The sequence below is a fragment of the Cotesia typhae genome, unplaced genomic scaffold, assembly GCF_013202065.1.
Source record: "Cotesia typhae breed Kobodo isofemale line unplaced genomic scaffold, CoteBio_Ctyphae contig_43, whole genome shotgun sequence".
NCBI lineage: Eukaryota > Metazoa > Arthropoda > Insecta > Hymenoptera > Braconidae > Cotesia > Cotesia typhae.
This window is the reverse complement of record NW_027423752.1, coordinates 2,927,999-2,950,704: the sequence shown is the minus strand read 5'-3', so window position 1 is coordinate 2,950,704 and position 22,706 is coordinate 2,927,999. Positions and strand designations below refer to the sequence as shown.

At 30.1% G+C, this 22,706-nt stretch overlaps 1 protein-coding gene across 1 annotated transcript in view; it reads right to left on the bottom strand.

Moving 5' to 3' along the window:
* The window catches only part of Gaba-b-r2 (gamma-aminobutyric acid type B receptor subunit 2), a 265,450-nt gene that overhangs the window by 200,429 nt on the left and 42,315 nt on the right, over positions 1-22,706 (bottom strand). The window contains exon 3 of the mRNA XM_074244232.1: positions 3,530-4,432. Coding sequence (XP_074100333.1) covers positions 3,530-3,871 — 342 coding nt within the window. The 5' untranslated portion in view covers positions 3,872-4,432. The remainder of the gene's footprint in view (positions 1-3,529; positions 4,433-22,706) is intronic.

Sequence of the window (22,706 nt, the reverse complement as noted above, 5' to 3'; positions counted from 1 at the left end):
ATCAAAGACGGAGCGAGCAGGCGACGTTTTCGTCGAAGCGCCGCGCGTAAAACGGTCAATCGACGCGCTCTTATAAAAATGACTATAACTCGAAAACTATTCGGAATTTTTCTATAAAATTTGAAATACATAATTTTGAATATATAAACTTCAGTTTAATGAAAAAAAAAAAAAAATTTTTTTTCCGAAATTTTACAGTGGCTATCCCCCTTAAACTTTTCATGTTTGTAAACTCAATAACTTTTTAAAAATTCAATCTATCAACTTCATTTTTTTTTTTTTTTTCAGTCTTCTATTCTGCTTAATGCGAAGAACTGTGATGAAATTTAGCTCAATATTTAGTCGGTTAATAATAATTAATATTTTTTAGCTAGCATATGCACCCAATTGTTTATCCTTCGATCAACCATTTCAACCTTTTTTTTAAACACTGATCGCAAAAGCTTAGATCATACTTTGTTGCAGTCGCTGATCAGCTATAATGTGTTGAGTTGGTTCTTCTAATTTGGGTATCGAACCGTGGTGGAAAGTTCGACTCGCGGAAACAATAAATAATATTCGCGTCGTATTTATTTTTTAGGTTGTTATTTTTATAAATTATTACTTGTTGGTAAACCCAGTTATCTACATGAATTGTTCATTGAAAATTCGGATGTAATACAATCAGAAAGACTAGCAGTAACAAAAAAACAACACTAACTTTAAAATGCCAAATTTCTGTACAATTTACTATGAAACATCTTTTGTTGTTACTGCAATTCGTCTCTGGGAAGAATTACCAAGTGAAATGATAAATGCAACTAGTCTTGAAGCATTTAAGAATAGATTATTTGACTACTTGTTTAATTTAGATATTTAAGTTATTATATGCTGATATCAAGTAAGTCATTGTAAGATATATGATAATTGTTCATCATGTAACATTTAATATTATTTGAAAATTGTACGAAATAAACCGAAAAATATTAATTGTTAACAACAAAGTAAGACATAACAACAAATTGTTATTTGAATTTTGTAAGTGAGCTATGACGTTATTTTAAGTTATCTTCTCAGTTAAATCAAAATCTAAATTTACAAATAATAAATTAAAACTGAATTAATCAATATTAAAATAAGTAGTTACATAAAATATGTAATTTTGTATTTGCCATCCGGCCATTATAGCCTTAGCATAATAATAAATATCTATCTATTCACCGAAAAATTTAAAACTGATATTTATACTTGAATACAAATAGTTTTTTTTTTTAATAAAACTCTGGTGGCTAATTTATGTGGAGGTTATTTGCTTGTAATTTATCATTATATTTATAAATAATTAATATTCCAATTCAGTGTAGTGAATTTTTATTTTTTAATAATACTACACGTTTTTCATTCATCTCACTCAAGTTTTATTATTTTATACGCTATAAGTTATAACATATTAAGATTTATCAAACTCTCTAATGCATTTTTATTTCAAAAGATTTTAAAGGGTTTTTCCTTTGTTACATTTTAAACATATGTGTTCATACGGATACTTTTGTTTAAACTTTTCACCGTGGGAACTTTTATTCTACCGAACGAGATAAAATGAATCTCATGTGCGGGTTTTCTTTTCAAATGTTTATGCTTGAGTTAAAGTTCCAAATACCATTGCAAACATCACTGGAGCCAAAATAACGCGCATTCAACCATACATTTACACCAGTTTTACATTCCCTCGCCATAAAAAGGTTCAGTAAATCAAAAAAGAAAAATATAAAATAATTTATTTTATAAAAATAAACAACAATTACAAATGAATTCGTAAACAATAAAATTAAAAAAAAATTTAATTACAACTATTGTAAATTTCTTTGTACAAAAAAAATTTGTTAACCATAAAAGATGTCAAATACTTGTTATCAACTCAAAATAATTACAAGCTTGTAATTGTATTTTAAATGACTGAATTTAAAAATAAAATATTTAATTATTAATAGGCCCTTTTAATGTTAATAATTAACGCTGTTGATGAACAAGCAATCAGTTAAATTATATAGTATACAGATATAGGAGAATAGGACCGCGAAAGCTTGTATATTGACGCTCTTTCCATTATTTAATCAACATCAGAGAATGCTTGTACTGCACACTCGACCATCATTGGTTATCGATTGCATACGTAACACGTCGACGATCGAACCTCCGACCAATGTATGATATATATAACCTGGAGATCCTAGGGTTTGAATAACTACCCTCTTTATTTTATCTACTATTAAATAATTTTACATCATTAATAATGAAATGTAATTATTAATTATATGTATTTAAAAAAAAAAAAAAAAAGCCATCAGTCCCAATAGACATTGAGCCTGAAGCTTTTTCATCAGCTACGTAACGCCTAATCATTTTACATCGGAGATTCCGGTGACCCAATTCACTCCCACTTAGTCAAAATATAATATTATTGTAGATTGTATTTATAATAACTGACTTGTAGCTTCCTCTAACCAACTTCTCGCATTCTAAATAAAATAACCAGCCCTTCAAAGAAAGGAATAATAAATTCAAACCGGCTTAATGCGAACAGAAAAAAAAACTCACTATTGAAACTTGTACATGAGTGAACTTTTGTTGATTCTTAAAACCTCTAAACTAACAATGGAGACTTTATTTTTAATGGAAAGTTACTGTGGTTCATAGCTTATAGTTAAAACAAAACCGCAGTATTATTTGGATACACTGGGAGAAAAATAGTTGATTCAAGATAAATATTCTTTTCGGAATGACACTCCTGTTTTGAGATATTCACAATACAAAACCCATTTTTCCAGCTATTGTTGTATATTTTCGTAAAATGACTGAAATACCAAATAAATACAAAAAAATAACTTGTAAAAAATTCAATTTACTACACAATTGATTTCAGCGCTCATACGGCTAAAATGATTAGTTATAAGCAGTTGAATACTTTAAAATCAGGTGAAATTGGATTTTATCAAAAATTTTATTTGAGAAAAAAAAATTTTTCTAAGAATTTGGATTTTAAATGAAGAGCCCAAATTTTTAGAGAATTGTTTTTTGTGTTTGACTGTTCAAGAATGTTTCTCTTGAATCAAGTTAATTTTTTTTTCCGTGTAGGCATGTCAGGCCATATCAGAAACTTTTTCAAAGAAATTCCAATTTGGTAATCCAACCTTTGTATAGATAAAGTTATCTATATCTTGAATCAAGTAATTTTTTCGTGACTATCGAAACAAGTATCATCAATCCATTAAACCACAAAGTTCTTCGATGGATACAATTAAAAAATATCTTTTTGATCCCTAGCAGAAAAAGAGGAAAATTAGCTGAGGGCTCATGTTCCTTTTCAATTATAAGCTCTTGTTAACAAGCCCGAAAACGTGTAGCAATAAATCATCAATAAATTAGGGGTGTCATATCATAATAAACCGGATGAATAATGTTTTTTGAATTGCCGGCATCGACCAAGAATGAATAAGGAACAATAGAGAGCAAGCTTTGCATTCAAACAATAATAAATAACAACTCTTACCTCGGTATCATTCCACCACATGTGCAATCGATAATTCCTGAGAATAGCTGGATTGTCGTTGATATGGTCTACAGCGAGCTTTACGGAGGGCATTACCCCACGTCCGATGTGACTTTCAGGCACGTGCCTGCTATAGGGAAAGAACCCGGCGATATAAACGTCCCGTCGTTTAACGCCGCCAAGATTGATTGGCTTTTGACCCCCGCAGAGCAGAATCGCGTCTAAGCATAGGACAATTCCGATTCCAAGAGCCGCCCCTCGTAAACGAAGCAGCAGCAAACAACAAAGCTGGGGCTGCTTTTGTCTTTGCCGGTAATCGATACCCCCAATTCCGCCAATCATTTTTTAGAGCTTTTGATTTCTACTTCTGTTCCCACTCCGATAACAAAACCAACACCTCTACCTACACCTTCTTCCCTTTTTTTATCCGTCTGGTTCTGGTTCTGGTTCTGGTTCTTTTGCTCCTTCAGCCTCGTCACTTCCCTTTCCGGGCTCGCGTATCATCAACATTAACCGCCTCCACCATCTCATTCACCAGGGTCCGATTAATCTCACCGCAACGACATCCCTTTTCTCCTCGGGTATCTCAACCCTCGGCTCTTCCAGCTTTTCATTTCTCTTTCCCTTTTTTCGAGCTGTGGCCTTTCAAAAAACTGTTAAAGACCCAACAAAATCCTCTATCGCAAAACACACACGGTCAACCCTCGTCTCATTATCACTATTTCACACTCGCGGCTATCACTATTCTATTTCATTCACTATTTTATTATCTTATTTTCGGGTTCAGGGTTTTCTGAGCGTCTTTTATTGCTTTGGTTTAGTTTTTACGGTGGTGGAAACTTGGAGGTACCACTTTGGTATCATTCACAGACAACATTGACCCAATTGGCTGCCGAGATCAACCTGGAACATAGAATTTGTGTGGTAAATATTAGAAAAACATAAGCTTTTTCACTTAAAAAATAGACAGTTTCTCATCGAACTTATATTTGCAAACATAAAATCATTTACACGAAAAAAAAAGTGGAATAAAAATCGCATCAGGTGGTACAAAAATTGTTCTACTGATAATGAAAACTGAGGTGATGCTAAAGTTACTCCACATGGTGATGCAAAATCTGTATCTAATGTATTTTTAAATGGAACTAAATTGACGGCTTCTATACTAAACTATTATCAAAAGAACTATCCAACGTATCCTCAAATGACATTTCCTCAAAATAACAATCTGGTTTTCTGATTTAAGGATTTAATTGTTTCACTCAAGCATACAGAGAATAGCTCTTATAAATATATGTAGTTTCGTTGAAAGAGGCAATTGTTTTGTCAAGTAAGGATCTGTATAGTTGAGTCAACTAAATAGAATACCTAAAATAATGATACGGATCGTCATTTTGACTATCCGCTTTATAGCTGAATTCGCTATACAGAATACCTCCAAGAAAAATGAGTATACGGCGTATCGTCAGAATAACGATCCTCATCCTCATTCTGACGATATTTTTCTCTCCGTGCAATTAGAATAGACAGTATTTACGCATAGATTGGAATTTTCGACTGGTGTTTCCAATAAACTTTCTTATAATTTTAAAGACAAAAATCATACGTTACATATTTCTTATGTATTCATTATTGTTTTTAAAATAATTGTGAAAAAAAATAAATAAAAACACCGTATATGATCTGCACTTGGAGTTAAAATTATAGTTGGCTTGCGCATACACTAAAGTGTGATGAATTTCATACCACAGTGATACAATTTTTGAACCAAGAAAATAATTTTGAAGAGGGAAATTGTCTTGAATCAAAACAAAAAATTCTTCAATCAAGTGAAATTTCATTAAATAAAAAAAAAATTATTTAGTTCAAGAATTTTTCTACTCAAATTAAGAAGTATAAATTCTTCAAAATTATATACTTGATTCAAGAACATTTTTTTTTTCTGTTTGGTTACATTTTTATGAAACTTTCGTCGACAATGGTAGAATCGTATAATTTTCTTAAAAGACATTGTGAATTGTCCTTTCAGTTTCAACTATAAATTTCACAGTAAAAAAATTTTGCGTCATTGCGTCAAAAAAGTTAATGTTAAAAATTTTCGTGTTAAAAACTTAACACTTTTATGTGTAAATTTAATACTTATTCTATTAAGTCAACACAAAAAAGTGTTAAATATTTAACATAAAAATTTTTCACACAAAATATTTTGCCACAATGATGCAAAATTTTTTACTGTGTACAAAAAAAAACAAAAATATTTACAATTATTTAATGTGCAAATACTGCTAGAAATAGTTTTTTCATGTAACCAATGAACGTACTGTGTTGAAACTGAATATCACCTAGGATTAAATAAAATCATTCATGATTGATTTTATTTTCCACAAAATTTTCCACCTAGCACAATAGATCTACATTGAAAAGCTGCTGATGAAAACGAAACAAAGGTATGACAGTAATATACTAATACCCCAACTATATGCATATGGATACCGAAAAGTTTAAAATATTCAACTTATGCTTGCTGGATTGTTATGGTCACTGAAACGAAACTCGAGCAAAAAAAACAATAACAAATATAAAAGTGGATAAACAAAATAGAATGCCAGATATTCGTGGCACGGTTTTAGTTCCAACTAAAACAATAAAACAGAAAGAAATGAAATAAAAAAAAGAATCAACCCGATATAGGATCGGGTGTCAAGCGTAACTTGATTTGAATAGCAGCTCGTTTTATTATATACATACATAGCAAACTGTAAAACGGAGTTAGAAGCGTACGCTGATGGATTTTAGTCTAAATAAATTTTTTATAAATTTTATGCCGAATCTGTTCTGATAATACTAGGAGGAATAATGTACTGAGGGATTACTTTGTATGCGCGAGTGTAAGTGTAAGTCTGCAGGTCGTTCGAATAACTTGTGCAACGATGGGTGTATTTCACTCGATTGATCAATAAATGTATTTTTATTTTTATTTCTATTCCTATATTTTATGTATATATATGGCCACTTCATTCATGCCCTTTGCGTTGATTTACAATCCTGCTGTTTCAACTGACTAAAAAACCGTTTAATTTATTTTTTTTACTTTATTTTGTTGTGATGACGGCGAGTGCGACAATTGATCGTTGGGGAGGTGTAACGAACATTTGAAACTCGCGGATGATTGCTGAGGGACTTTATTCAGTTGGCATAGAATAAAAAATTTTACGCGTGTTACAAATGGGAAAATTGATGTTTTTATTACAAAAATGAGTTCGATGTTTAATAATTTTTGTCATACATGGTAAAAAAAATTAGTTGATTCAAGAAAAAAGCTCTCTTAAAAATTTGACATTTTATTTTTTTTTAATTTCTTTATTAAAATAATATTGTTTGTCAATGTCATTTTTACATATTTATACGTGTAAATTAAGTAGTTATTTATTTTGTAAACATCACATAAAATAGCCGTGTAATTTTTACTTAACCATATTTGTAATTTTCACACACAGTTTTATTCGTGTGCTAATAAATTTGAATAATTGTTAGTTTTGAAGAAAAGTCTTTTTTTTTTAAAAAATAAGAATCTTTTAAGCCAAGAAAATTTTGAAAGAAACCAAAATTATTTTTTAGCTAGACTAAATTTTCTTGTTTCAGGAAAATTTGACTTTGTTCAACAACTTTTTAGTCTTTTTTTAATAATTTATTGAATGAAGAAAACTGATCCTCGAGTTAAGAATGTTTTCTTTCTATGAAATGTCAAATTTTTTTGTAATTCAATTTCATAATATAACATTGACTTGCAGATTTTAAATTTCTCTTCTCTGTAAAAAGGAGTTTCAAACATAAAACTTTTAAATCCAGGCACTCAATTCTCTTTAAAATAATGTTGTTTTTGAATCAACAGTTACTTTCACACACAAACAAGAAAAATAGACGCTTTGAAGAATTTTCTATCAAGAAATAGTCAAATTCTGCTACAAATCAACGGAAACATGACTTTTACCATTTCATCATTTCACGATGCTAATTCGTCATTTGGGTAATAAAACGGTAGCTGAAGGTGTACAGCCTTCAAGGCTAAAAGGCTTCGCCTTGGTACAGTAACATAATTGGAGAAAAGGATAGAAAAGAAAAAGAGAAAAAAACAAGAGTAGGTAAGTGGCAAGTTTTAGTCTTGCGTGTAACGGGAAGAAATGCGGGCAATATCAGTGAAGTGAGCCAGATCCCTTGACTAGTAGGACTCAGTCACCCTCCCGACTGGGGTCTACATTCTATATTACACCACATATATAATATATATATATATATATATATATATATATGTAGAACTGTTTAACAAACTCGACGACGTAGACGTTAACACGCTAGACCACTTATACTACAACTGTTCAATGTTAAGACTAACTCTCACCTCTGTTATCTACATTACTAGCTCTCGCTATCGCATAAATATATATATATATATATATATATATATATATATATATATATATATATATATATATATATATATATATATATAGATATATTTAATTTAATAGTTTACCACTATATAGAATGTACTTCTGTACACAAGAACAAACTGGTCGATATACTCCCGAGAGAATCTCCACAATCTCTTCAGGGCTCTGAAAAGCGTCGCCGCGTGACTACAAACTGCCTCGGAACACGAACGGTGAATACGTGAAACCCCCAACTATTTCAAGGTTACCCACGTGTGTCTGATTATAGACACCCCAGGACATTTTCACCCGCACAGTCAACCTCTAATTAGATTCTCGTAGTTGAGGTTTATTTTGTATTAAAATTCTTAACTATAAATTGTGATAATTGTTGAGCTAAAATATTTAGATCTGAACAGATTTATACTTTGACAATAATGACATGATATAATATCAGATTTGATTATATCTGGCCAATCAACAAATGTATCTTGTCCAATTTTATCAAGAAGAATTATATCTGGACTAAAGACACAGAAAAAAGTAAACTGTGATAAATAATAGTCGATTTGTAATAAGTAATGATCAACCGAAGAAAATACTATTTCAAACACTGTTGAAAGTTATGGATAGGTAATTGTGATTATTAGTTTTTATATTTATAAAAGAAATACACAGTGGTTAAAATTCATATATTTAGTCTTTATTTAAAAGACTACGTTTTCGAGAAGCGTCCTTACGCTTTAAAGAGTCGTATTGTATTAACTAAAAAACTAATAGGAAACATTTACAACGAGATCTAAGCCTCTCCTTAATAATCGTAAAATTACAGATGTTTTATTAAAATATATGTACAACTCCGAAAAGTAAAAAAGTCCTTTGTGTGACCCAAGTGTCCGGGGTCATAAAACAGAGCTAGGACTTACTTTTCCCTTATAAAAAAATATTTCTAAATATTAAGTTTCTTTAAACATAAAATCTAAGCATAGAGTAAAATATTAAAATAAAAATACTTTGTAAAATAAGATTCAATTTTTGCTCAGAGAAATTTAACAAACAGTAATATTCGCTATGTGAATGTCCAAAAGAACAAGATGTTAGTAGAAGAATTGGTGACAAATTAAAAAAATTTAGGTTGCTTAATGAACCTCACACTACACTTCATTGATTTTCACATTGACCACTTTCCTGAAAATCTTGGAGACTACAGTGAAGAACAGAGAGAACGATTCTATCAAGATATAAGTGAAATGGAGACTAGGTATCAAGGAAATTGGAATATTAATATGATGGCAGATTTTTGCTGGACACTAAAAAGAGATGCACCAAGAGATAATGACAAACGGAAGAAAAATCCACTGCGTAGATTGTTTGAGAACAAAAAAGTTTTATACCAACTAATAACAGTTTGAAATTCAAAAAATCATTCTCTTTATTCTAGTTATACGTCATTTTTTATAGATATTATAATTTTTTAGATTTTCAGATTCTCAACTTCTATTTTATGCGTGAAAAAACACAACAAAAGTATTTAATCATGTTTTATAGATTTTTTTTTCATATTTGTAACTGCAATTTTCTCGATTTTTTTGGTTTCTTGAAATTTTTTCTAATCTTAAAACGTTAACGGGGCAAGAAAACTTCAGATGCAAATTCAGTGGAACAAAATACATGAAAATTATACTCAATCTGAGTTCAAAAAAATTTTTATCTCAATGACTTCAATTGTTTATGATTTATTGCAATTTTTTTTTTTTTTTTTTTTTTTTAAATTTGGACGGCTCACTGAGCTAATTAACGTTTAGATTTAGATTCAGTAAATTGAAATACATAAAAATCATACTTGATCCGGGTCGACAAGAATTTTTTCATTGCTGTACTTGCAGTTTTTTGCAATTTTTTGCCATTTGTGGGGTCTTTTGCATTTTGCTCAAAACGGACGGTGAACTAGCCAAACACACTTGAAATTCGGATTCAGCGGGTCAAAATACATGTCGGTAGGTAGGTCTTTTCCAAAGTACATACCACTTTTTTTTTTGTGTGCCGGTGTAATTATTTAAACATTCTATAAAGGCGAAGACCTCGATTTTTTTCTGGGAGTAATTTATTGTAAGTAGAATTTCAGATAATTCTAATAATGAAAAATTATAAAAAATAGGTCATCAATTTTCATGAAGTTACTATTTTTATTGTCACAGATAATGATTTTCAAAGAAATTAATTAAGGGGGATAGCCACTGTAAAATTTCGGAAAAAAAATTTTTTTTTTTTTTTCATTAAACTGAAGTTTATATATTCAAAATTATGTATTTCAAATTTTATAGAAAAATTCCGAATAGTTTTCGAGTTATAGTCATTTTTATAAGAGCGCGTCGATTGACCGTTTTACGCGCGGCGCTTCGACGAAAACGTCGCCTGCTCGCTCCGTCTTTGATTCGTACGGGTTGGCGATTGTTTTCCCTCACGATTGTCAACCGTTACAATTATTTGACTTTTAACGTATATTTTTTCTTATTGTTGAGATACTGTACCTCATAGTTTAGTTGTTTTGTATGAATACACACTCGTTCTTTAATTTATTGAGTTTCTTAGTGTACTCGTTATTGTTTACTTACTTATTTTTTTAAATCTTCTGATCTTTTTTTTTTGTTTATTTAACAAAAAAATTTGTTAAATAATGGATCGTAAACAAAGTAAAGTTATTAAAAACGAAAGAAAACTGCCAAACGACAGGAAAAAATTTAATCGACCGCTCAACAGATATGAAACTGAAAAAATACTGGCTCTCAACGACGTGATAGTGCTTCCAAGAGGAAATTATCACAAAAATCTGATTGTACAATTGATTCGAGTATTAGCTACAAAATTATAAATTTTTTTCGATATTTAATTTACTAAGTGGCTGTGTATCGTGTAAAAGTGTGGTGGTGATGTAAACTTTACTGAGACAAGTATTCGAGGATTAGGTTTTAAACTAGTTGTGAATTGCAAAAATGTGATCCAGTTTTGATAAATTCATGTCCACTCATCAAGAATGCGTATGAAATTAATCGCCGTTTCATCTTTGCAATGCGGATAATTGGTATTGGGTTATCTGGAGCTGAAAGATTTTGTGCTTTCATGGATTTACCACGACCAATGTTCCATAGCTTTTACGATCGTCTGGTCACACAAATCAGAAATGCAGCTAGAAACTGTTGTGATTTAGTGTTGAAAAAGCTGCTAAAGAAGAAATCCAAGAAACCTGCAAGCATTTAAAATCCAATGACATTCCTGGAATTTCTGTCTCCGGTGACGGTAGTTGGAAGAAAAGAGGGTTTAAATCTTCATTTGGTATATCTTCTCTAATTGGTTACTTCACTGGCAAAATCGTAGATGTAAGTATGAAATCCAGTTATTGTAAGATGTGTGCGCTAATGAGCTCAAAAAAGGAACAGCTGAATACGATCAATTTATGCAAGACCATGCTCTAGACTGTCCAATAAACCATGAAAATTCTTCTGGACAAATGGAGGTAGATGGAATAAAAGAGATGTTTATGCGATCAGAGTTATTACATAACGTTAAGTATGTAAACTATATAGGTGATGGTGACACTAAAACGTATAAAAATATTTGTGATGCTAAACCGTATGGGGACATGGTGAAGATAAAAAAAAGGAATGTATTAATCACGTGCAAAAACGAATGGGCAGTCGACTAAGGGCTTTGAAGAAGCAACGAACTAACAAGAAGACAAAAACAGGAAAAGAAGAAAATACACAGAAAAGTTTAGGTGGGAAAGGTCGATTAACGGACAAAGCAATTAATGAATTTACAAAGTATTATGGTTTAGCAATCAGACGTCATTCTAATGATGTTGATGAGATGTATAATGCTATTTGGCAAACATTTTATCACAAGTTTTCATCACCCGAAGATCCGCAGCATTTTCTTTGTCCTGAAGGTGCAAATTCGTGGTGTCAATTTCAAAAAGCTGTGGCAACAAATACTTTGGACTCATTAGTTGAAAAACCACCACTTCCTGCAGATATTGCGGAAGCTTTAATACCGATTTATGAAGATCTATCGAATCCAGAGTTATTGGAACGATGTGTCGGTGGGTTTACACAAAATAATAATGAAAGCTTCAATGCATTAGTGTGGCAGCTCGCCCCAAAAACAAATTCTTCTTATTCCCTTATTGTTGAAATAGCTTTATATATTTCAACAATTACATTCAATGATGGGGCTCTAGCAACTCTGAAGATATTAGAGAATCTCGATGTTAAAGTAGGACCAACACTCTCTCATACCTGCGCTGAGCGCGACGCTACTCGGGTTAAAGCTGCTGAAAGCCGCATGGAAACGGCCAGTAAAAAAATAAAAAAGTCAAGGTCAATACTAAAGATAAGGAGAAAGAACCCTCATATGGCCCAGGACTTGATAGTTTGATGTGAGTATGAATATTTTGTGAAAGACTAGATTTTAAAGTTGCGAGAATCTTCTTAAAACTTTACTCGCGTTTTTCTCAAAACGACTTTTTCAAACTTTCCGGTACTGTAACTTTCGTAAATATGAACCGATTCTCAATTTTTTTGTTTCCCCGTATTCGTCTACTTAGTGGCTATCGTTGCACGTAGGGGATTTTGAAAATTTTAATTTTAAGATTTTTAAGGCTGTTTGAGTCCAAAAAATGAGGAAAAAGACGAAAAAATTTTCAATATGGCGCCATTTTTTCTCAAATCAAAATTTTCAAAATCCCCTACGTGCGACGATAGCGACATTCCTATAGATTAAAATGCCGTTTGGTTTTTTTGTTTCAGATAATCCGTTTTTGAGTTACAGTACCGGCAATGGAGGGGGAAATTTTTTTGGTGCTCTACAAAAATGTTTATAACTTTGTGACAACAAAATATTTTTGAATAAAAATTTAGGAGAATTATCCTCAACATATACTTTATAAAACAAAAAAAAACCCGATCCCCAAATTCCTTTATTATCCTAGTAAAAAAAATTCCCGAAAATTGCCTATTTTTTCCAGCGTCACAGTGGCTATCCCCCTTAAAGTTAATAATGGTTTTATTTGAATCATTTTTTACATATAGTTCTTCAAAAAGTACGATAATTTATTTCTTATGCTGTAAAAAATATAAAATGGAATATTAGATTATCATGGCTCACAAATTACAAAATTAGAATGGTTGTTTTTTTTTTTTTTTAATTATTACAGTTGTCTATCGCTTCCCGACTTTCATATATTAATTATTCGTAAACATTGTTTGTCTCTTTCAATTTTTAAAGAAATTATAAAAAAGAAAACGTTAATTTTTATTGAATACAATTATTTTAAGAATTAATTGTCTTTTAACAAAATCGAAAATTTTTTAAAACTTACCCAGAAAAAAAACTAGTCGATTTATGAAAAAATTTCTTCATTCAAATTCGAAAAAAGAAAATATTTTACATTCACTTTGAAACACAATTAAGACTTATTTTTTATAATATCCAAAATAACAAAAATCTGAAATCTTTTGACAATTTTAAGACAATAATATCTTGAATCAATGTTACCTTGAATCGTCATCCTCGAGAGATAAATTTTTGGTTGAAATCTAGGTTATCTCATTTGAAATAACTAAAGTAGTTGGTTAAATTTGTAAGATTCTTAAATGGGTAACTTTTTCTCTCCTTCTTTGTTTTATTTTCTTGATTCTGTTCATGGAATTCTTGAATCAACTGAATTACTCGAAAGTGAAATTTTTAAGTGAACATTTTTTTAAAAATTAGGTAGTTATTGTTTCAGTGCAAAATTCACTTAAAAAGCACTAACTTTTAAGTAAAATTGCTTTGATCAATAACTTAGAAAAAACTTAAAAAAAAAGGGAAAATTTTCAATTTGTCTTAAGCACATATATTAGCAAGTATGTTGTTATTAACTGAATAATAGTTGCATGAGACAGAATAATATTAATCATGGCCATTTATGATTAATTGGATTGAATTATATATGCAAATATAATTAGAATCTGAACGAGTTTAATTATCTCATGTAATTTGATGTGCATCATCCTAACCATTAATTGCTATGACCATAATTAATCCTTAGAACTGATTAATGACTTGTGAATTCGTGATTACATCGATTACACTATTTACAAATTTTTTTTTTTCAAACTACTGGGTAAATTTTCATTGATTACAATGGTACATGACAAAAGAGCTCTTCTTGAGAAATTATGAACCTATTAACGTAGAATCCTCGCGACTTCCGTATTCAAAAGTTTATGTTAGAGTGTACGGTACATATATTGAGAGTAATTGTTGAAAAGCCTAAAACTTTTTGCTGTTTATGTACTTATTTTAGCCAATCACGAACGAGAAACTGATCGTTTGAAAAGTCTGGCAACACTGCATGAGCGTTGATATTTTATCGTGGTTACACTGAAGTTTTTTGGACCAGCTGTAGACTAACCTCTTTTTTGATACATGCGTTTATTTATTTATTTACATACATTTATTCGGAAATATAATTACAACGTCTGAAAAAAAATAATTGACAGTATTGTTTTGTTTTTTCAGAAAAATCAATAATTAAATTTTTTGTGTTGATGGATTGACTGATTTTAAATTTTACTATTTTTTATTATTTCATCTGATTATTATTTTTATAACTTGTAAAAGATTAATATATATTATTGTATTAAAATTTTTAAGTTTTTTTAAATTTTTAATAAATATAGAAAAATACAGATTTGCATAAAATAATCATTGTTATTTTTTTTTTTAATAAATAAAATTATTAACTATTATATTACACCTAACGTACATTAAACTTTTCAAATTTTTCAGTGCATGCGTGTCTCACTTTTTTCGCGGCTCACAAAACTTGCGTTGTTGCCATTGCTTTATTAACGTATCCCTTCCTCGGCTAAAGTCTGATAAATTTTGCATTACTTGTTAATAAATATCTCTGAAACTGTGTGGTAGTTATCAATTAAATTATTTTTAAAAAATTGTTTAGTTATTAGTTAAGATTACTCTAGTTTTTTAAAAAGATCCTAAGAAAAGTTTCTGAGATATAAAAATGTTTGTAGATAAACTTTTGGATATCCCGTGTATCGTAATGTATAAGAGTATTCAAAACTCAAACTTTGAAATAAAATATCTCTGAAACTAGATGGTCAAAAATTTTCAAATTGCACCAATCGATGCAGAATTATATGAACATTAATTTGCCAAAATTTTTTAAAAATCCTAAGAAAATGACTCTGGCGAAGATACTACCTTAATATGAAATTGGAACCGATTGATAACTTTCTATGATAGTTATTGGGTTTACAAGAATCATTAAGTCAGTAATTGTATGTTTCATTTTTTCAAAACTTTATTTCTCAATAAATAATAGTAAAAATACTCGTATACATTCCAAATTTTTTTAATTTCATGGATGAAGAGTTAGACTATTTAATTTTCCTAACTTTCAACTGGAGAGTCACCAGACATCGGAGACAGAATTAAATATAAAAATAACTTTTTAAATTGAAACTCGCAATCTGATAAAATAATTAGACGGAAGAAAAGTAAATTTACTTTCAGCAAAAAGTTTATCTAATGAAATTGTTATCATGCTCTCCTTCGGGCACAAGTCAACCCCTAGAGAAATTAATTGTAAAGTAGCAAAGTAAAAAAAAAATCCCTAAATTTATTTTTTTTTTAGTTTTAATTTAAAATAAATGATACATTTTTTATAGAAATAAAAAAGTAGAATAATTCTATTTTGAAATCATAAATGAATTGAAACAAAAAAGATACAGCGGCATCGATAGCATTAGAAAATATAGGGTCTGTTCTAGCATAAGTGCGATTGTACATTGTCCGATGATTGAAAGCATTGTTCCCATTTCACTGCGGTTTTCATTACGCAATAGCAGTAACAGCCTCGGAAAATTTTTACCTCTGTTGTTAGCTTTAAAATTCGACCTTTAAAATTTTTTATCTGACTCTGAGCCTCTCGTTTTTTGTGAATAAAAGAATATTTAACAAGCAGCTTATCTATTTGAAATTTGATACTAAATCAAGATTTTTAAAAAACTGAAATTTATTTTAAAATTAAAGTAATGAGTATTTTTGGAACATGACAGATATCTTCCAAGGAAAATTATTAATTCTCTGGCAGCTAGCACTCGAGTAAGATTTTAATCACGCTGTGATACTGACTGACGCATGACTTTGACACTCCACAAAAAGGCAACGTGAGCTTCATACCTGTCGTATTATAATTAATTCATAGAATGTAATTAGGTAATTTTACAGCGAGCTGCCTCAAAGAAATCCGATGCTAATGCAACGGTAATTCAATTTTGTAACCACATATTTTGTCTTGAGATGACAATGAGTCTACATGTTTGATCTAAAATTCAAAGCTGTAAAAAAAATGTTAGTTATATGTAAGTGAAGCTTAATTTATTTTCAGTCATAAAAATACGAAAAATTTTTATTTATTGCACGGCTCATAGCGCGAAGCGCATGGGAAGTGCTCCAGTCTCGCTTTACTAAAATCAGAAAGTTTTCTGATGGAAAAATGTCTCTATTTTCTTCATATTTCACTAATAGAATGACATAACTACACTTATGTCAAGACAAAACACTTACTTTAAAGGGGATAGCCACTGTGAAGATCGAAAAAATAGGTGATTTTTGGGAATTTTTTTGACTGGGATAATGAAGAAATTTGGGGATCGTTTTTTCTTGTTTTATGAAGTAAACATTAAGAATTATTCTCCTAAAATTTTTATCGATCAATATCATGTTGTTATAAAGTTATTAGCATTTTTGTGAATCACCAAAATAATTTCCCCCACTACGATGTGATCTCTAACTCAAAAACGAAATATCTAAAACAAAAAAATAAAACAACGTTGTAATCTGCTTACATGTAGTTATCGTTGCACGTACGGGATTTTGAAAATTTGGATTTAAAAAAAATGGCGACTTATTAGAAATTTTCTCGTTTTTTTTCTCATTTTTTGGGTTCAAACACCCCTAAAAAATCTTAAAAATCAAAATTTCCAAAGTCCCCTAGGTGCAAGGATAGCTACTGGATAGACGAATCCGGAAAAAAAATGAGTTGCAAATCGGATCATGTTTATGCAAATTACAGCTCCCACTAGTTCAAAAAAATTAGTTTCGAGAAAAACGCGTTTTCGTCGAAGTGCCGCGCGGGTAAAGTCATTTGACGCGCTGTCATAAAAATAACTATAGCTCGGAAAATATTCGAAATTTTCATACGAAATTTTCATACAAAACTTTAGATACATATTTTTAAATATATAAACTTTGATTTAATAAAAAAAAAAATTTTTTATTTTTTGAAATTTCGCAGTGGTTATCCTCCTTATACATAGATATTTCAATTTTCAGGATTTTCAGATAGCACCCTACCCCTACATAATTATAAAAAAAAAAAAAATTTATTGTAAAAATTCAAAAAAATCTTTAATTTTTTAAACTTTTCCAAAATAATTTGTATTCAACTTCCTAAACATTGTGTAATTATGACTCTTTTCCGCAAGTTTTTCAGTTGTTTAGGATGTGATTCGTAGTAGCGTGGGACTTCCAAGAGAATTATGAACAAACTTCGGATATATTTTTCGTAACTTCACTGTTTTTTTTTTTAATATAATAACTGCAGTTTATGTTACTCATGAAGTTCGAGATACACACCATACAAAAGTTTGAGGAATTTTTCACTATTGTAACATAAAATTATGCTTATCGAATTTATTATACATTAGGGTGGTCCTTATGTTGGGTTTTTTGAAATTTTTTTTCACGATAGTTCAAAATCGGTTCAAAATCTATAAAAAAAAAATCATGCCAAGTTATAGCTCTTAATTTTAATATTAACCCGCGCCCCCCGACGGTCAAAGTTTTAAAGGAAAATAACATGGGAAAAGTTATATTTTTACTTTGGAATTTTTTACGTCATAAACTAACCAACAAATCACATCAAAAAATATTTTTTCTAATGCAAAATTTAACGGTCTACAAAAAAGGTCTCTTATCATTTTTTGATAATTCTAACGGTTTTGAAGTTATTCGAGGTCTAAATTGAAACTATAATCTTTTTCATAGTTTTTTCTGGTCATTTAATAATTCAACAATCATAGACGGGTTATTATTCATATTAGATTACTTTTTTTACTTATGCATATAATTTTGAACTATAATTTACGTGAAAAGTATTAATCAATTAAAGAAGTGTATTATTAATATTTTAATGAATCGAAAATGTACAAACATTACCATTTTTATTTTTAATTACAGATACTTTCATGAAATTTTTTTATTAGTTTTTTTAAGTGCGTCAGGAAACATTTGACGATGATCTTTAACCAATTGTAACACGTATTGCATTTGTTTTTCATCCTTAGTATAACGATTACAAAAATCTTGCACTAGTTTAACTCCTCTTTCAGCACAGTCATTCACAACCGATAGTTTTTTAGCGAATCGTAATGCAGTTTTATAGTGTTCATTATGAGCCCATTCAGAAGGATGAATCTTTAAAAATTCTGTTTGTAACTCGAATCTATTGAAAAAATTGATCGATTCTGCAGTTACGAAAAAGTCAATATCATTATATAATAATTCAGTTATGCTCTTAATTTGAAAGCGTTTAACACTACATTTTTCACTAGTATAATCCAAGTCTTCTTCCGGAATATCATCAATCACAATTGTTTCTTCTTCTTTACGCAGCTTAGCGACAATTTTTAATTTTGTTTCTTGTGAAACTTCCTCATCAAAAATAGCCATGATTGCTAATTCTGGTGATAAATACCAGAAGTGATTCATAAATCTACTAATTGCCACAGTAGCAAGATTACTGTTGATTGCCTTAAAGTTGTTGAGTTCTTTTATATAAACTGTAGATCATGGTACGGAGCTTTGACACTATTTGACGACGAAAACCAAGCTTTAACATAAACCATTGTCACAAAAACACATATTTGCCGTAGTTTATTATCTTCACCTTTTTTCAATGACAATTGCTCCCGAAGCATGTACATTTTCAATATATAAATAGCTTTTGCCATCCATCGTGCATGGTGACAAGCTCCTGGCTTACGAAAACTAAATTTTTCGGGGATGACACCGATAAAAACTAAAGTAAGCTCTAATAACTCTTTGTAATCATCACGAGGCAGTTGTGATGCAAGAGTTTCAGTCGCAAAAGTTCTAATAGATTCAATTTTTTCATTTGTCAAGATATTATCATTTTTCGGATCATCTAAACCTGTTTTGTAACTGAATTTATTTAAATCTCCCCATTGCTTTTGGAATCGGATAAAAAGTGGAACATTAGGACCAACAGTATTTGGAAAAACAGCTTCGAAGACATATCTTAGAACTATTTCAAATATATGATGCCTACATGGAAGATACAACAAATCTCTTTCTAACAATTTTTCCAGTAATGCAGCAGCACCATTACGAAGGCCTAAATTTGAAGGAGTAGTGTCACAGCATATTGCTTTTACAGATATGTCGAATCCCCAGTCACATAATGTCTTATGAACTACAGAAGCTTGTGCCATTCCAGTTCCATCTTCACTCGTTGGTACACCTAACATAATTTCTTTACTTTCTGAAGTAATTATTACAGGTAATCGATGAACAGTTTCTATATTTAACAAATTAGGTAATAATTTGCCATCCCAATGTACAACAATAGATGATAACTTTAAGTCTTGGAAATGTTTTTTTATTTCTATTGATTTTGACTCTCGCATAGTAAGCCGACATCGGCGAATAGATGATCGATTGACAATAATGGAATTAATATCCACTTCTAATAATTTTAAATCGATAAGCGACTGACAAATAGCTGTAGTTATAAACACAGCATCTCTGTCGCTTACTTTACAACGGTCAAAAGTAGCTACAACTCTATCGTTGAGAATATTGTGAGTTCCTCTTATATTTCTTGATTTAAATTGGCCGGCAGTAGTTGGAATGTATACTTCTCCACTAGAGACTGATTGAGCACTTCCTTGGCTTGATAAGAGTTCAACGTTTTTGTCTACAAAAAGGATAATGATAAGACAAAAATATCTTCACTATAAAATAATAAAATATCAATGAGTAAGTTGATTATTATAATTTACCAAATAATGATTTTTCTTTTTCACTTTCCAATTTTCGTTTTTCGAAATCCAATTGTTTCTCTAATTTTTTAACACCAATTTCATCGTCATCGTATTTCGTCTTAATATTTGCAATAAAACCAATTCGTTCATCTGATCTCTGATTATTCAAGAATTCTTTGGAATTTTCATCAACCATTTCAAATACATTTGACGGTGTGATGTCAAATAATTTTTTTAATGAACAGGAAAATTCATTTTGTTTTTTCACAGCAACTTCACTCCGATTTCTATGTTTAAGAAGTATGCGCCACTCATCATACAGTTTTTTCAACTTATCTCGACATCTTTGCATATCTTGAACGGGAATTCGAGCTTTCTTCCAAAACACAATAATTTCATCAATCACTGCAGCAACACTATCTGTGATAGTATTATTTAAAATACGTGTATAAAAAAATAACACTTTCAAAGCTTGCAATTTCGATGGTAATTTGTTACCTACGATTTGAACGTCAACATCACCAATCAAAAAATGTTTTGACGTAAACGTGATAACTCCATATTTAACTGATTACTTAAATATCGGATAAATGAACTCAAAAAATTTATTTATATATCAAAAAGGCATCAGTACTAGTAATTGAACGATTTTGATCAAGCTGAGAAATAAATGTAGGTTATGAGTAATCTGAGAATTAATTTTAGTGTTCGAGATTGAAGTAAAATCTAATAGATGGCGGCATGATCGGTTTCTAAAATGTTTTTAACCAGAAATCAAAATTTGAAATCGGAGTTTGTTGATATTTGTACCAATAACAATAAAAATCGAGACAATAGGTCCCGAATTTCTTTTGTATCCAAAAAAGTTAAAAATCTTTAAAATGTTCGACAGTTCAGGCTAAAAAAATGAATTGGTGTTACTATTATTCCAAAGTTACAGTTACTTTGAAAATTTTCTAAACAAAAAAATCCAATGAGATTATAAAGAATAACCGGTTCATGATTTATGAACTATTAAATGACCAAAAAAACAGAAAAAACTATGAAAAAGATTATAGTTTCAATTTAGACCTCGAATAACTTCAAAACCGTTAGAATTATCAAAAATGATAAGAGACCCTTTTTGTAGACCGTTAAATTTTGCATTAGAAAAAATATTTTTGATGTGATTTGTTGGTTAGTTTATGACGTAAAAAATTCCAAAGTAAAAATATAACTTTTCCCATGTTATTTTCCTTTAAAACTTTGACCGTCGGGGGGCGCGGGTTAATATTAAAATTAAGAGCTATAACTTGGCATGATTTTTTTTTTATAGATTTTGAACCGATTTTGAACTATCGTGAAAAAAAATTTCAAAAAACCCAACATAAGGACCACCCTATTATACATTCATATCTCAGCTTACAACTGAAAAAAAAAAATTTTTTTAGTCAAATTTAACTTTTTTTTTCCCTAACTCGTAATGAAAGAAGATAATCATCACCAAAAATGTAGTCACGAGATCAATTACAATCAAATGAAATCATAAAAAATTAAAATTGACCCAATTAAGGGGACTCGACGCAGCAATACAAGATTCCGGGTTCGATTCACATTCAGCACTTTTTTTTATTTCTAAATTTTCTCCCCTTTATTTTAAAGTAGATAAAGAAAAGCTTCAAATAAAATTAAAAAATTTATTAAAAATTCGTAAGTATCCATTTGTACTAAAATTCGATTCCATATCATAAAAAATCATGCAATGACTAATTTTTAATAATGAAAGGGACAAAAAATAGACTAACATTTCTAAAGTCGGCAAATTTAACAAAAGTCACGCCGTAAGCAATTAAAAACAAAAAAAAAAGTAATGAGGAGATAAACTTATAGATAAAAAATAATTAACGGAAAAATTTCTTACAAAAATCCGAGGCATTCACCCTATTTTCCCGACAATGACTTGGTCGGCAAAATTCTGTGAAAAGATATAAAGAAGATGGGTAAAATTTAGAAGACATAAAAGACGTAAATTATAGGTTGACGGAATGAAATGCCTATAGCTGGAGGGCGACAAGAAAACGGAAACGTTTTTCATTCCACCAACGAACCAACTGAGAGGGATGGATTCTTCATTTTACTTCCATCTTTTTTTCTCTTTTCCTCCCGAGCCAGGGATCCAGTACTTGCTGTACTGAAAAAAATTTGTATTTATGCCGTCGGGTTACACCTTTATATATACATATATGTGGAAAGGGTATAAAAGTAAAATAAGAATAAAAATAAAAAAAACCTCAGAGTAATTACGCAGAGGCCAGTAACCCGTCAACGTAGATTCTGCACAAACATTCTTTCTCCTCATCCACTTGACTGTTGATGACATGCTAAACCAAGGACATATCAGTGTAATGAACCTTGATTTAAGCATGACAATGGATGAATAAATTTGAATACAGACTTTGAAGTCGCAATACACTTTAGAGTTTTTATTTTAATAAACACTTGGATCATTTTTCCCACCGGATTTAATATCAGACTAAATTCGAGTTTATTAGAATTTTTTTTCAGGTTCAAATAAAATCAACAGTACAAATAGTTAATGGTGAAAAAATTTAACTTCACTGTCGACAGTAAATG